Here is a 15945-nt window from a genome sequence, read left to right on the forward strand (position 1 = left end):
CAGGAAATCTAATGCTGTTCTATTTTGTAAAATCATAGCTCAAATTTCAGATAGTTCTCTGGTTATGTTATCTACAACTTGGCTAAGTTTACCAACAGGAACTTCTAATTCAAGAGTTACAATATCTAAACCCATTGGTTAGATAATTTAGGAGAAAGGAGAATGATTTCTTATATCCGGAAATTAGGACCTTAAAATATCAGCAATATTAAAAAAAACCATAGTTTCCTTTAGTTTACTCAGTCTTATGTAGTTAATTTCTGTTCCACGTGATTCTGGATCAGCCGTGATCTGCAAACTCATCGGCTTCTGCATAGGAGCTCCGGAAATTTTATTCAGTCTAGTCAGTCTTTTTAGCAAGTCCAGTGTATAGTCCATCTTTTTGTTGAGATATTTTGGTCGAACTTTGTCAGCAAATCAGCAAAGTAAAAACTTATCTGCAGATGACAAAACTGAATATGGCCATGATTAATTGATAAACATAATATTCTTAATAGTGAAAGACCTGATAGAAATTAATTTCAAGCCCAACATAAAGGCCAAATAAAATCAGTTAAAAAAAACTTTAGATAAAAATATTTCTAAATATAGCCATTAACCATATTCAAAGAGCTTCAGATATAATGCAGAATAATTTTCAGACAAAATACCATATAGTCAGGATATACTAAGACTATACCAAGATTATCAAATCTCTAAATACCTGAATAGTAATAAAAAAACTTCATAGAAAAATGATGTAAATTCCCCCATCAAACCATTGGCTTTGATGACGCTAGATTCAAAAAGATAAAGTTGCCTCCAAGTTAGCAATAAAGAGATAATAATATAGGTCAGTGTGAAACAGTACTTAAGTTATTTAACAAAAGATCTTAAAGTAAAATCCTTAGCTTTCTTTTCTAAAAGCCGCGAGGCTTGGTATTCAGACTCAGGAATCTTAATTCTAATGAGAGGCCAAACCTTTGTCTTCCAGGCACATTACACAAAGAATAAATTAACCCTTTAACTTAGAAATTAAAGAAAATTTTGTTATTTTAACTGCGATAAACCCAATTCTTTGTTTTATATGCTACTTAACATTAAAACTCCTAAAAAATCCCATAAATTAAATGATTAAACTTTAGTCAGACAGATGAAACTTCACCATATCAAATTAATTTCTTTTTCAATAAACCCCTTAAAGGTTGCCTTTGTTGTATATCTCTTACAGTGCATCCCTTTAAATGGCAAAAATGAACACACTCATTAGCAGACTTAAATATATATATCTATATATCCTCTTGTGGCATAAAAAGCAAAGGTATATAAACTTAAATTATAACAAATATCTATTAACTTAATAACATCAATAAGCTACCTAAAATACCTTTGGAATTATTTTAAGCTTGTATACCATAAAACATAACTGTTGTTGAAAGAAAAGTATTTAAACATTTTAAGATTTCATTCAACTTCTACTACTTCTCATATTTTCCCCAGTCTAATTTTAGCCCTTAAAGATTTTATCAACTGGCTTTGGAAATCACAAGTCTCTGCTCCCTTGACCAATTCATTGATACAGATGTAACCTTAAGTGTTTGGTACTGCTGGAAACATTTTTCCAGGCCACTTCAGGTGTGTCTCATTGTGATGTCTATTTTTTTTTTACTTCTTAAAGTTCCCCTATAATATAGAGAACTTGTTTACAGGTCTATGATTAGGATCTACCCAATTTCTGATAACTGTAGCAAAGCAGCAATTTTTCTTATCTTTTGTCTTAAAAGAGCCTCCACCTAGCTGGAAAGGGGTCTTTCAAAAGAGTCCCTGGAGCTACAGGACCTTGGAGACTGGGAGGCCTGATCGTGCAGCGCCCTCACTCTCTTGACTCATGGAAGACATTTACGTATGTTTAAATTGATGGAGGCATTTTGAAAGACAAAAGATAGCTGATTTCTTTCTTTTTTACTGTTCTGGAACTGCTACTTTAGGACAGAACTATCCTTTTTCCTTAAATAAAACACACTTCATATAATATCTAGCTTAAGTTACTTAAAACGGTTTCACTTTTAAGACTTACATAGTATAAAACATAAAGATCTCAGTGTACTTTTCAAACAGACGAATTTATATCAAAGTTTCTCCAAGTAGCTTTTTTAAAAAATCTAAATCATAAGACAGACGCAAGACACAGTTTTTTCTGGACGCAAGACACAGTTTTTTCTGGACGAAGAAAGAACTGAGGTTCTATGACTAGCCTTACAAAAAACAGCAATTCTTAGCCATAGCCACCAATCTAATACAAGACAAACTTAGACACAATGCTCTAGACCAGAAGCAAGCTCTTAGAACAAAAGGAGACAAAAAGACCACATAACCTCACCAGATAATACCACACAAAACAAGGATATGGGGATCCTAGTTTCCAAAAGTGTATATAGCAATTTGGGGTAAGATCGACTCAATTCAATGGAAAAAACAGGTACAGAACTACCACTTCTCCCTTAAATATCATAACACAGGTCAGGAGCTGCCACCTCCGCCTGAGAATTTGGCAAAACAGGCAAGAGCTGCCACCTCTCCCTGCGAATTTGGCAAAACAGAGCAGTATTTTCCAGGTTTTCTCTGAGCCACAAAAAGGTCCGAATTTTGCAGCTTATAGTGACTCACAGCTCTTTGAAAATAGAATTACCTCTTCAAACGCCCGAATCCAGGCCTAAACTGCAGTTCACTTAAAGAGTTACTAAATGTCTCTCTTAACCAAACGATCAAGCAACAATCTAAGAAAGATTCTCCTTAATCAGTTAACCGGTTTTACAAACAAATATGCCAAACAAAACTTAAGAAAACATGAGAAAGAGAACAACAAAAAATAAGCAAATGTTCGTTTTCTGAGAGCACTCACCCCGTCAATGTCGAAGGGACATGGAGTGGGAACACGTGGGCCCAGAAGACAGGACCGTTCTTTGCCGGCTTCTGCTCCACAGTCCAGGTCTCTTCGAAGTTGACTAGATTCGTATCTGCAGATCCTACTCACAGCGCCATTAACTGTTGCAGGGGAAAAACATCACAAAGTTTAGTAAAGTAAAGAGAAAGTTTTATTCGGCATATATTCAAAAGGACAAAAGTGGGAAGCGGACAACCATGCTGCTAGAGGCATGTCTGCCCGAGTCCACAGAATATTACAGAATAGGCAAGAATGGGAAAACGGACAAGCACGCTGCTACAACCATGTCTGTCCGAGTCCCTCACCTGTATTGTTTTGTGTATTAAGTTTATTTTTGAAGGCTGTAATATATATATTATATATATAATATATATTTTCATCTTTCTGGAATATGTAATACATATTTTTATGTACTTAATTATTTGTTATTCTTGACTCTTCTCTTGAATTAAAGTTTCCCTTTAAATGACTCTGGGGGCTAATTTATTGCCTTCATTTCAGTTCAGTCATTCAATAAGAATGTATTTAGTTGCTGTTTTGAGAATTATGTATATGAGATCAAATTGATAACAGCAGCTAGAAAGGTTAGATAGGAAATTTAGGGGGCAGTGAGTTTATGTTAATGGAGAGGAACATTTCGGAAATGGAGTGAGAATGGTTTCACGACTTGAAGAATGTAATCAGTATCACTGAATTGTATCTATAGAAATTATTAAATTAGTGTATTTTCTGTTGTGTATATTCTCAACAGCAACAAAAAATAAAATAAATTATAACATTAAAACAATGTATTTAGCACCTGCTTTGTGGCTGGTACTGTTAGTTCCCAGGTTTAGTGATGAGTGAGAAGGAGAGGGTCCTCTCTGCTTTCTCTCTCCTTCATCACGAATAAATTACAGTGCAGTGCTATGTGCAAACATAGAGTTCAGGGGGATCATGCAGGAGGGAGTGATGGGGAAGAAGAGCTGGCCAGGGAAGGAAGGGTTGGGGGCACAGGGGGCGGGAGCGTGGGTTAGGCAGAGAACAGCATAATTTGTTCAAGGAACTATTAAATAGCTCATTATTGTTGGGATGAGGAGTGTAGGGAGATGAGATGGGAGAAAGGAGCAGGGGTCGGGGTCGTGAAGGATACTGAACCCCAGCAAAGAAACTAGGCCTACTGCTGTGAACAGGCCGTCTATTTTGGGAATATGCCTTTGATCCAAAGTTAAGAGGGCACAAAACTTGCTTCCTTTAGGGAAAAAAAAAAAACGAACAAAAAACCTCGCATGGATGTAAGTACTTTCTTAATTTTGGGACATGAGAAGCTGAATCATTGCTAAGGAAATAATTATTTTATTTTGTTTTTGGAACAGCGGTTTTTGAAGTTTCCGGATGACCCCAAAGTTAGCAACGAATGTCTTGATCTGATTCAAAGTTTGTTGTGTGGGCAGAAAGAGAGACTGAATTTTGAAGGCCTTTGCTGCCATCCTTTCTTTGCTAAAATTGACTGGAAGAACATTCGTAACTGTAAGTAGAGCCACGTTCCTTAAATTTGGGTGTTGAGGTTCAGAAACATTTAAGAGTGATCTGAAATTATTGTGGCCCAAAGAAGCTGATATAAATTACATAAATAGAGGTATACATTACTTAAATAAGTGCTTTAATTATCTACGGGAGTTGAAAAGGCTACTAATGTAGCTATCTTTGAGTAGTAATTCTGCTTTAAAATTACTTGTGTGGGACTGGGCCATTCATGAAACTCCATGTTTACATGGCCTTCAGAATGTTATCCCGCAGTTAAGTTAGAGGCATGGATTGATGGAGTCAAAGGTTGACCCTTGGTTTCTTAGTTACCTGGTGCTACGATAACAAAAAATGGTACATACAGGGGATGGCTTTAAAGAAAAGTTTATTTTCTCACAGTTCAGGAGGCTGGAAGTCCAAATTCAGGGTGTGGGCTCTCAGGGAAGGTCTTTTTTTTTAAAATCTCTTTCAGCATCTGGTAGCTTCCAGCATTCTGGGGCTTGTAGTCACCTCTGTCTCCATGGTGACATGGTGTGTGTCTCTCTGTCTTACTTGTCTTTATAAGATACCACTCAGAAGCAATTAGGTTTAGGATCCATCCTACTCTGTCATGACCTCATTAACATAACGAAAGAAAACTCTGTTTCCTAACAGGATCACACCCACAGGTACAGGAGACAGAACTTCAACCTGTATTTTTGGGGGACACAATTCAATCCACAACATTTGGTTTGACAGTGTTTCTTTCCAGAGAAAAAGTGGACCTAAGTATTTCATTTACTGATCACATGTGATGAAAAACAGGTCGTTGAGGGATTGCTTTTAGGGTTGAAAAGGATCCTCTGGTCCAACTATTTCATTTACAGATGAGAAAAAAAGACTCAAAAAAGTTTCAGCCGCATTCCCAGGATTGCTCTGCTAATGCAGTAAAACCATAAACTCTTCCTTGTGTTCATTTGTTTCCTTCTCCACAAACATGTAAAATCTGTAATGTATACGTACAGTAGATTTGTTTCCATGTCACTTTGAAATCAATTAGTAATTTTTTTTTTTTAATTGTACTTCAGGTGAAGGCTTACAGAACAAATAGTTTTTCATGAAACAGTAGTACACATATTGTTTTATGACATTGGTTAACAACCCCACAACATGTCAACCCTTCTCCCTTCTCGACCTTTTTTTTTTTTGGTGAAAATATACATAGCCAAAGATACACCATTTCAAAAATTTCTACATGCACAGTTCAGTGACATCGACTACGCTCTTCCAATTGTGCTGCTATTCTCACTTTAGATGAAGGCTTACAGAACAAAATAATTTCTCATTTAACAGTACACATGTTGTCCTATGATGATGGTTAACAGCCTCACAACACATCAACACTATACTTACTCAACCTTGGGTTCCCTATCACCAGCTTCCTTGTCCCCTTCTGCCTTCTGGCCCTTGTCCCTGGACAGCTGTACCTCATTAGTCCCATTTAGTTTTATGGGGCTGTCCACTCCCCGGCTGAACGGTGAACCTCGGAAATGACTTCACCACTGAGCTAAAAGGGTGTCTGGGGGCCATACTCTCGGGGTTTCTCCAGTCTCCTTTAGGCCAGTAAATCTGGTCTTTTTTGTGTGAGTTAGAATTTTGTTCTACATCCTTCTCCAGCTCTGTCCAGAACCCTCTGTTGTGATCCCGGTCAGAGCAGTCAGTGGTGGTAGCCGGGCACCATCTAGCTGTACTGGACTCAGTCTGGTGGAGGCCTTGGTAGCTGTGGTCCATTAGTCCTTCAGACTCATCTTTTCTTTGTATCCTGTCCTCTTCATTCTCCCTTGCTCCCGAAGGGATGAGAGCAGTGGAGTATCTTAGATGGCTGCTCACAGGCTTTTAAGACCCCAGACACTACTCACTAAGGTAGAATGTAGAACATTGTCTATAAACTGTGTTATGCCAGTTGAGCTAGATGTTCCCTGAGACCATGGTCCCCACAGTCCTCCACCCAGCAATTCATTCCCTCAGGGAGTTTGAAAATCAATTAGTAATTAGTGCAAACCAAATTTATTTATTAAAAACAAAGACCTGATTTACTATCAACAGAACCAAGATCCTTTTTTTTTTGCCACAAACTGGTGATTTTTTTTAAAACTTTCTTTTTTATTCTTGGACTTGTTGATTGCATGTGATATAATGCCCTGGCAGAATGATCAACATAGACTAGAGCAGGCTTGGAAACAGTTGGCCTGTTTGAGTGTGGTAGGGAGGTGGGGAAATGGAACCAGTTCCTGGATCACAAAACTAGGCTTCTAATTGGATCTGAGTTGCCTCTTGCACCTTTAGCTGGGAAGTACGAGTGCAGTTAAGGTCCAGTATTGTCCAGTTGAAGGAGTCCTGTGTGGAGCAGTGGTTAAGTGCTCCACTGCTAACCGAAAGGTCTGCGGTTCAGACCCACCAGCCGCTCCGAGGAAGAAAGATGTGGCAGTCTGCTCCTGTAAAGAGTACAGGCTTGGAAACCTTATGGGGGCAGTTCTACTCTGTCCTATAGGGTTACTGTGAGTCAGAATCCACTCAGTGGCAACGGGTTTATTGTCCAGTTGAAAACCATTTTGATGGTTTCTCTAACCTCCTGCTGAAATATTTAAGTAGTCAGAGTTTCCATAAACATGTCTTGGCAAATTTTTTCTTCTGGTAGCCACATTGCTATATTTTTCTAATCTTTAGGTATCAACCGCCACATTTCCATGATTCAGACCTTTTGATCAGTAATATATTTTCTATGCTGTTTTCCTCTTTTGCTTTTGGAAAGATTTTAATATGATTTCTTTTAGATGCTATTCAAGTACTTAGTATTATCTTGCCTTTTTACATCTGCAATCTTGAATAAGCAGTTAATTTTTTTTTTTTTATGCATGAACCTGCTGATTATGTCCAACAGCATACCTGTACTTAAGTAAGTCAGTGAATGGCGATTAATTACATAAGTAACTTTATTTTGGGTTTTGATAAACCATGATGCTGTTTTTGATATTATGTTAGACTTTCACGATTGTTTTGTTCTAGTCTTTTCCTTTCAACGTGTTTTCAGGTGTTAGGCTTATTTTACTTATAAGTGTCACTACTGTTCTGTAAGTTATAGAGTGCACATAGAGGATACTAACAGTGCCGAGTGTGGTTCATGCTGTCCATCATGAGGCTCATCTTTTGAAAAGCCATGGTTCTCTTTGGGATGGGATCACTTTGGGATGGGTCACTGTAGCCTTGATAATCTTCATACGCATTACCTTCATACTTGCTTCATCATATCTTTGGTGACTATCCACTTAATTTTTCCTGATCCTAATAAATACCCCTTTAATTTTTCTTTATCATTAACACAGGTTTTCCCCCCACCCATTAGCATCAGAGAATTCTCACCTAGCTGAATCCTAATCTTAAAAATCTCAAACTTGGTGGTTTTTATTGACTTCCAGTTCCCAGTTGTCTCTGAAGAGTCAAGAAATGTGTTTGCTTTTTCTTTTTTTAAATTCTTTTGATTTTTAAGTAAACTTTTAGTTTTGAAATAATGTTAGATTTAAAGAAAAGTTTAAAGATAGTAGAGAGTTCCCACATGTTCTTCACCTAGTTTCCTTTAATGTTAATGTCTTATATAACTGTCACATTTGTCAAAACTAAGATTTTTTTATTTTTTATTGTACTTTAGATGAACGTTTACAGAGCAAACTAGTTTCTCATTAAATAATTAATACACTTATTGTTTTGTGACATTGGTTGCCAACCCCACAACATGTCAACACTCTCCCCTTCTCGCCTTTGGGTTCCCCATTACCAGCTTTCTTGTTCCCTCCTGCCTTTTTGTCCTTGCCCCTGGGCTGGTGTGCCTACTTAGTCTCGTTTTGTTTTATGGACCTGACTAATCTTTGACTGAAGGGTGAACCTCAGGAGTGACTTCATCACTGAGGTATGAAGTTTTCCAGGGGCCATACTCAGGGTTTCTTTAGTCTGTGTCAGACCAGTAAGTCTGGTCTTTTTTGTAAGTTAGAATTTTGTTCTACATTTTTCTCCCACTCTGTCCGGCACCCTCTATTGTGATCCCTGTCAGAGCAGCCAGTGGTGGTAGCCTGCCACCATGTATTTGTGCTGGACTCAGTCTGGTAGAGGCTGTGGTAGTTATGGTTCATTAGTTCAAAACTAAGATTAATACTGTATTGGTACTTTATTATTAACTAAACTTTGGACTTTATTTGGATTTTGCCAGTTTTCCCATTAATTTCCCTTCTCCGCAGTGTCTGGGAGCAATCCAGGGTACTCTATCACAGTTAGAATGTTAGCTTTTGATGGGACTAGCGCTAGCTTGAAGTCTGTGGGTGGTGCACATGGTTAAGTACTCGATTACTAACTGAAAGGGTGGCAGTGGTTTGAACCCACCCGCGTGCCATGGAAGATAGGCCTGGTGATGTGCTTCTGAAAGGTCACAGCCTTGAAAACCCTGTGGAGCTGTTCTACTGTGAGCGCATGGGGTTGCCATGAGCTTCAATTGCCTTGACAGCAACTAACAGCAATAACAACAACAGCCCTAGCTTAGGTGCTTAGTGTATCTCAGTCAGTGGATGGGCCTTCATGCCCGCTGAGGATTGAGAGTGCCCTTTTCTGAAGGTTCTGTGGCATTCCTGACTATGCAGGGAGCCGTGGTATTGATTTCAGTGTCTCCTAGCAGATTTTCCCGTCTTTGACCAACCTCTCATCCCGGGTTATTTGCAGTCAACTCAGGGTTTTGGAATGAACACAGTTGGACTCCATGATATTTGGAGTGCTAAACTAGCTAACTCTAACATAAATTATGCCTTTGTCCAGTCCTGTTTTTCAGAAACACATGTTGAGTGACTTTCATCAACCAAAACACTTGAAGTTATTAAGTTTCCCAAGTTCATGGTTGCTGATTAAATGTCTTGTGGTTCCAGGCTGTTGAATATTTCCACTTTCCACAACATGAGATTGTCCCTTGATGAAAGCAACATTAGCCTCTCTGCTGTTTCACCCCTAATTCCTCTTTTTCTTTTTGTAACCGATGATAGGAAGTACTGCTTACCACAGCAGGTAATAATCTTCAAAAACTCATTATCTCAAGATGTGGTTCTGGCAGGATATATAAATGCGGTTTAAGAAGGCTCTGGACAAATTTATGAATGACAGAAGTAGGAGTGGCTACAGAAAGAAACTAGGACATGCCTTTGGCTTTGACACTGAGGTCACAGCATCGGAGCCCTCCTGGGCCTTGCTCCTTGGAGTTGCTGTGGGCAACACCCCAGTATCACGGATCTGACCCAGTTCGGGGATGCTTATTCTCTCAGAAAGTCAGAAGCTCTGTGATGAGTTACTGCCCCACTTATGGGTCACTAGGCACCCATTAGCCTCACGTTTCACCCGATCAGATGTAACGTTGGGTTTTCAGCTGCTTATTATTATCATTTCGAGACTACTTTCCGAGTTTCAGTAGGGGGCTTTTTGAAGCATACCAGCTGCCCCGGGCTGTACAATTCTGGTGATGTTTCAGATGGTGAGCAGGATTCTAGTTGTACTCAGCCCAATGTTCTGGGCTTGTAGAAAGTTGAAGCTAATACAAGCTCCTCTTTCATGCCTTTGGGCTTACGCCTACCTTTCCCGGCATCGCACACTGCTCACGTCAGTGGGAAAGCTTGGCTGTGTGGTGCTGTCTTCTAGTCACATCTTTTGAAATATCTTCCCCTAAAGACATGGTGATATCAATGGAACCAGCATGCTTGCACCTTTCATCCAAGATCACGACGTCTCAACAGTAAGAAACGCGTAGTGTGAGTGGTGATCATGGATTATTTCCAAGAACACTTATGGCTAATGCTGTAGAGAACTTGTATTGTCTGTTACTTACAACACGGGCTCTTTCCCTTGAGTCATCCTCCTTCTACTATTCTCAGAAAGGCATGGTTCTTGCAAAATAATTACAATTTTTCACATCAAAATTTTGCATTTGTTAGCCGAGAGTATGTTTTGTTTTGACCACTCAGTGGTGGTCCCCTTCCTCATAGGTCTCATTTTTGTTGTTGCTGATCATCACTTGCTACTTGACCCCAAATGGCCATAGTGAAACCTCAAGTGTATAATCCTGGCATTGTGCCATAAACCTGATTGATGATTGCCTTTGGTATAAAGGAGAGGGATACTATGGCTTCCTAGTCATAGGAGAAATTCTTAGTCATTGCTGTGTGTAGAGATAAGGACCATGTAACTCACAAAGTTTTATACTCCAGTCCTTTAGTAGGAAATTATCATTTAGAGAGAGAGCATCTATTCTGTGCCATCCACTAGGTATTTAAGTATACCACGCTGTCTTTCTTCCAAACAATTCTGAGAAATGTTAGGATTATTATACCCGTTTTTTATAGATGTAGACACTGAGGTGCGGACAAGTTAAGTAGCTTGTCCAAGATCATATAGTAAGTAAGCAAGAGAGTCCAGATTTGGATTGAGATCTCTATGATATCAATTTGTGATTCCGCAGTACCATGTGTACTCTTTGCATAAGCAGTTGTTATTAGTAGTAATGTTTGTGATCACACCAAAAATGAACCATGTCATTATTTGTGGCTTAATCTCTGGGTCCATTTAAGCACATTTGGAATTGAAATATAAGTTTTGAGTTTGTTAGGATTCATTACAATATTTGTGTATCTACAACGTGCTAAGTGCCATGTTAGGTGCAGTGGCTCTGTTGTTGTGTGCCATCGAGTTGATTCTGACTCATAACGACCCTATAAGACAGAGCAGAACTGTCCCGTAGTGTTTCCCAGGGTGTAATCTTTTTCTTTTTTTTATTGTGCTTTAGGTGAAAGTTTGCAGCTGAAGTTAATTTCTCATACAAAAATTTATACACATACTGTTTTGTGACGTTAGTTGCAATCCTCACAATGTGACAGCACACTCCCCCTTTCCAGTCTGGGCTCCCTGTGTCCACTCAACAAGTTCCTGTCCCTTCATACCTTGTCATCCTGCTTTTGGACACAAGCTGCCCATTTGGTCTTGTGTATCTGATTGCACTAAGAAGCACATTCCTCACGTGTATTATTTTTTGTTTTATGGCCCTGTCTAATCTTTGTCTGAAGAGTGGGCTTTGGGAATGTTTTCAATTCTGGGTTAACAGTGTGTCTGGGAGCCATCGTTTCAGAGGTTCCTCCAGTCTCTGTCAGGCGATTAAGTCTGGTCTTATTACGTGAATTTGAGTTCTACATTTTTTTTCTCCTGCTCTGTCTGAGACTCTCTGTTGTGTTCCCTGTCAGGGCAGTCATTAGTGGTAGCTAGGCACCATCTAGTTCATCTGTCAGCCTGTAATCTTTATGGTAGCAGATCGTTAGGTCTTTTCTCCTGCAGAGCAGCTGGTGGGTTAGAACCTCCGACCTTCAGTTAACAGCCTAGCGCTTAACTGTTACACCACCAGGGCTTCTGCTGTGGCTTTAGTGAGGAAAAAATTTGGACACATCCCTGCCTTCATGGAGGTTATAGTCTAAGATCCTAATTGATCCTTTTGCTGGTTGTGTTAGATTGCTTTACCTCAAAATGGTAGAAAGTTTAATGCTCAGTAGGTCATCCATGGTTAACTGAACCACATATGCTTAATCTTAAAACATAGACCTTGACCCAGTGACCCATTCTCCACATGCAGCGTCTCAACCTTTCTGCTAACCTGGTACTCTGGCCCAGGAAAGGACAGTGTTGGGTTGATGGCCCTTTTTTTAAATCATGATTTATAGTCTCAGGAAGAATTGACAGTACTCAGGATGTAGTTTTTCTGCTTATTTAGAACAGAATTTCTCAACCTCAATGCTATTGACATTTGGGGCCAAATGATTCTTTGTTGTGGTGGGTGCTGCCCTGTGTATTGTAGGATGTTGAGCAGCATCCCTGACCTCTACCCACTAGATGCAGTAGTAGCCCCCTGCCTACCTCTCTTGTGATAACTGAAAGCGTCTTCAGACATTGCCAAATGTCCCCTGGGCAAAATCTCCCCTGGTTGAGAATCACTGATTTAGAACAATTGCCCGGATTTTTATGGGGAGAGAGAATATTCAGTCTGAATCTCTTTGAGATTGCCTTTACTAACAAGCAATGGGACAATTATCTGGGGTCCATAGGACCTTGCTACTCAGTATGTGGTCCATGGACCGGCTGTACCAGCATCATCTGGGAGCTTGAATGAGATGCAGAGACTCAGGCCCACCCCAGACCTGCTGAGTCAGAAGCTGCATTTTAACAAGATCCCCAGGGGATTTGTGTGCTTGTTGGAGTTTCAGAAGCCCTACCTGAGAGGAGAAAATTAGATCTGTCAGCCTTACAGTTTCTTGCTCATCTTTGCGGGATCTTCCTTGTTTCTTCCTCTGGGTTTAGGGTGAAGGGACACTGCTTTTTGCTTAAGGTTTCCCTGAGTGGATGGAATTGCCTGGAATTGCCCAATTTTAGACTCTGCTTTCAAAGAATTGAAAGCTTTTCTCTCCGATGGACATTACATCCTTCATATCCTTCAGGATGGCTGTTTCACTTTACCTTCTGATAGCAAATAGCTGAGTCTAAAAAGTCATTTTCATGCTTTCCTCTACCACCCTCCCCTTACTTACTTTTTAAAAATATTTTATCGTGTTTTTGGTGAAGGTTTACACAACAGTTTAGGTTCCCATTCAACAGTTTCTACACAAGTTGTTCAGTGACATTAGTTACATTCTTTGCAGTGCTCGAACATTCTCATTATTTCTGTTCTGGTTGCTCCATTTCCATTAATCTAGTTTCCCTGCTCCCTTATATTCTCATCTTTGTTTTAAAGTGATTGTTGACCATTTGGCCTCATATAGGTGATTTTTTAAAGGAGCGCAGTACTTATGGGTGATAGTCATGTCCCATACTTTTTTTTTTTCCCCATATAAAAATTTATACATACATTGTTATGTGACCCTAATTGTTCTCCCCATACTGTGACAGCACACTCCTCCTTTCCACCTGATTCCCCATGTCCATTCAACCAGCTCCTAACCCTCTGTGCCTTCCCATCTCACCTCCGGACAGAAGCTGCCTGTTTAGTCTCTTGTATCTACTTGAGCTAAGAGGTACACTCCTCATGAATATCACTTTATGTCCCACCGTCCAGTCCAATCCCTGTCTGAAGAGTTGGCCTCGGAAATTGTTTTAGTTCTGGGCTGATAGAGAATCTGGGGGCCTTGCTTTCCGGGGTTCCTCCAGTCTCATTCAGACCATTAAGTCTGGTCTTCTTACTAGAATTTGAGTTCTGCACCCCACCTGTCTTCTGCTCCATCAGGGACTCTCTGTTGTGTTCCCTGTCAGGGTGGTCATTGGTAGTAGCCGGGCATCATCTAGTTCTTCTGGTCTCGGGTGGATGAAGTCTGTGGTTTATGTGGCCCTTTCTGTCTCTTGGGCTACTACTTTCCTTATGTCTTTGGTGTTCTTCATTCTCCTTTACTCCAGGTGGTTGGGACCAATTGATGCATCTTGGATGGCCGCTTGCAAGCTTTTAAGACCCCAGACGCCACTCACCAAAGTAGGATGCAGAACATTGTCTTAATCAACTTTGTTATGCCAGTTGACCTAGATGTCCCCTGAAAGCATGGTCCCCAGACCCCTACCCCTGCTACTCTGTCCCTCAAAGTGTTTGATTGTATTCAGGAAACTTCTTAGCTTTGGTTTAGTCCAGTTGTGCTGTCATGTCCCATACTTTTAATTAAGGATGGAATAAGTGTTCTTCATGAACGCTTGTAATGCATGTTTTCTATTGCCATGCCATTTATTGAGCACCTACTATGTGCCAAAGGCTCTGCAAAGCAGTTTACACATATTATTGTCCCATTCCCTCCTTCGAGAACCTCTGTGAGGCAGGTACTATAATCAGTCCCATGTTGCAGATGAGGATACTGAGACCTAAAGAGATGGAGCTATTTGGTGAATGAAGGTCATGCAGCCAGTAGTTAGCAGTGCCAGGAGTTGAACTCAGGTATCCCAGACTCCAAAAAACAAGTTCTTTTTGTTTTTATTTGTTTGAAAAAGTAGTGCAATCCATGATAAAAATTTCAAGTGGTAAAAGAAGGTCATACAGTAAAAAATAACTCTCTCTGCCCCATAACCAGTTCCTCTCCATAGGGAACCACAATTGTCAGTTTCTTGTATAACTTTCCAGAATAATCTATGCAAATATAAGCACCAGCCCAGCCTATACTCTTAACAACATCACTATTCCTGCCTCCCAAGAATTCAGGAGTTTTATTGGCAGGTTATTTTCCTGCATCATTGGAGTAAATGAAGGAGAAACCTTTATTAAGACTCTTTACCATATTAACCTTGTGGATTTACCACTCTGCCATGAATTTCTGATGAACAGTGCTCTCTTCTTCCCAAATGAAAACCCCTATGGATTTAACATGAGTATTTTATTATTAGTAGTATTTTTTAGTGTTCTTCTGCATTTATAACACATCATCTCATTGCTTGGCTTGTGTATTTGTGTGTGTGTGCATGTGCATTTGTTTTGGGCCTTTTTTTAAGATTTGCTTGTTTGGAGGTTTCTGTCATTTCAGTAAGTATCTAACTAGATTTGTTTTCTAAGCTAGTTTGAGGAGCATGGTAGATGTACTTCTCAGTTAGACTTGGTTAGCTTTTAAATAAGTCTCCTGCTTGGATTCTTTGTCACTTTAAGGGCAGGAGGAAGTGAGGAAGAGGAGCTGGGGCTGTTTGAGGTATCAGCATTGGGGAGGAGGGTATGAAAAGGGAGGATCTATAGTAGTGATGGCAGAAATTCACCTATTAGACCAGGATCCTGTGAACACCACCTGCTAAAAGATAAAAAAGGAACAGTGAAGAGATGTAGTCAGTAGCTCTTAGTCTCTTATGGCATATACAGACGAATATTTATGTGTCTCCTGGGGGCTGTTCTGTTTTTAGAAGGGAAGTAATCGATAGGAGAAAATAGATTAAAAGGAGCTTAAATGCTTATGAATTAGGATTTTGTGTTTTTTCTCCTCTAGTCTGGTTTTAGATATCATATTCAGAGATGTTAAAAGAATATGTAATATTCTACTTTATTCCAAGATAAATTAGACAGCTTCCTCTAGAGATAACTGCAATATTAAAAAGACAAAAATAAATTCAGAAATCTGGGTGAAGGGAGTATCGTAATAGGGAAATAAAGCCAGGGATAAAGATAAAAACGTGAAACGTAGTGTAATGTTGCTCTGGTTGATTTGAGGCTTTCACTCTCCTAGTGGCAAAAGCAAAAAGGGTAATATGAACAGTTACAAGAGCCCCTGGAGCAAGAAAACTAGATGCTTTGCTCTAAAAAGTCGCAGCTTTTCCAGATACTGGGTCCTCAGGAATTTTGTGACGTGCAGACAACATCCTTAGGAACATCCCTCCAATAAGTGCTGTGATGATTTCCATGTGACTTTCCATGTACAAGCCAAAAGTACAATGCCAAATTTCAGTTCAGTAAATCAATTCCAAATGAG

The 15945-nt window shown here is 39.7% G+C and overlaps 1 protein-coding gene across 2 annotated transcripts in view; it reads left to right on the forward strand.

Annotated features, from left to right (window-relative positions):
• CIT (citron rho-interacting serine/threonine kinase) overlaps positions 1-15945 on the forward strand; it is a 180839-nt gene that overhangs the window by 47209 nt on the left and 117685 nt on the right. For both annotated transcript variants that reach the window (XM_004379026.1, XM_004379027.1), the window contains exon 8: positions 4279-4432. In XM_004379026.1, coding sequence (XP_004379083.1) covers positions 4279-4432 — 154 coding nt within the window. The remainder of the gene's footprint in view (positions 1-4278; positions 4433-15945) is intronic.

Source organism: Trichechus manatus, unplaced genomic scaffold (assembly GCF_000243295.1).
Source record: "Trichechus manatus latirostris isolate Lorelei unplaced genomic scaffold, TriManLat1.0 scaffold00061, whole genome shotgun sequence".
Classification (NCBI taxonomy): domain Eukaryota; kingdom Metazoa; phylum Chordata; class Mammalia; order Sirenia; family Trichechidae; genus Trichechus; species Trichechus manatus.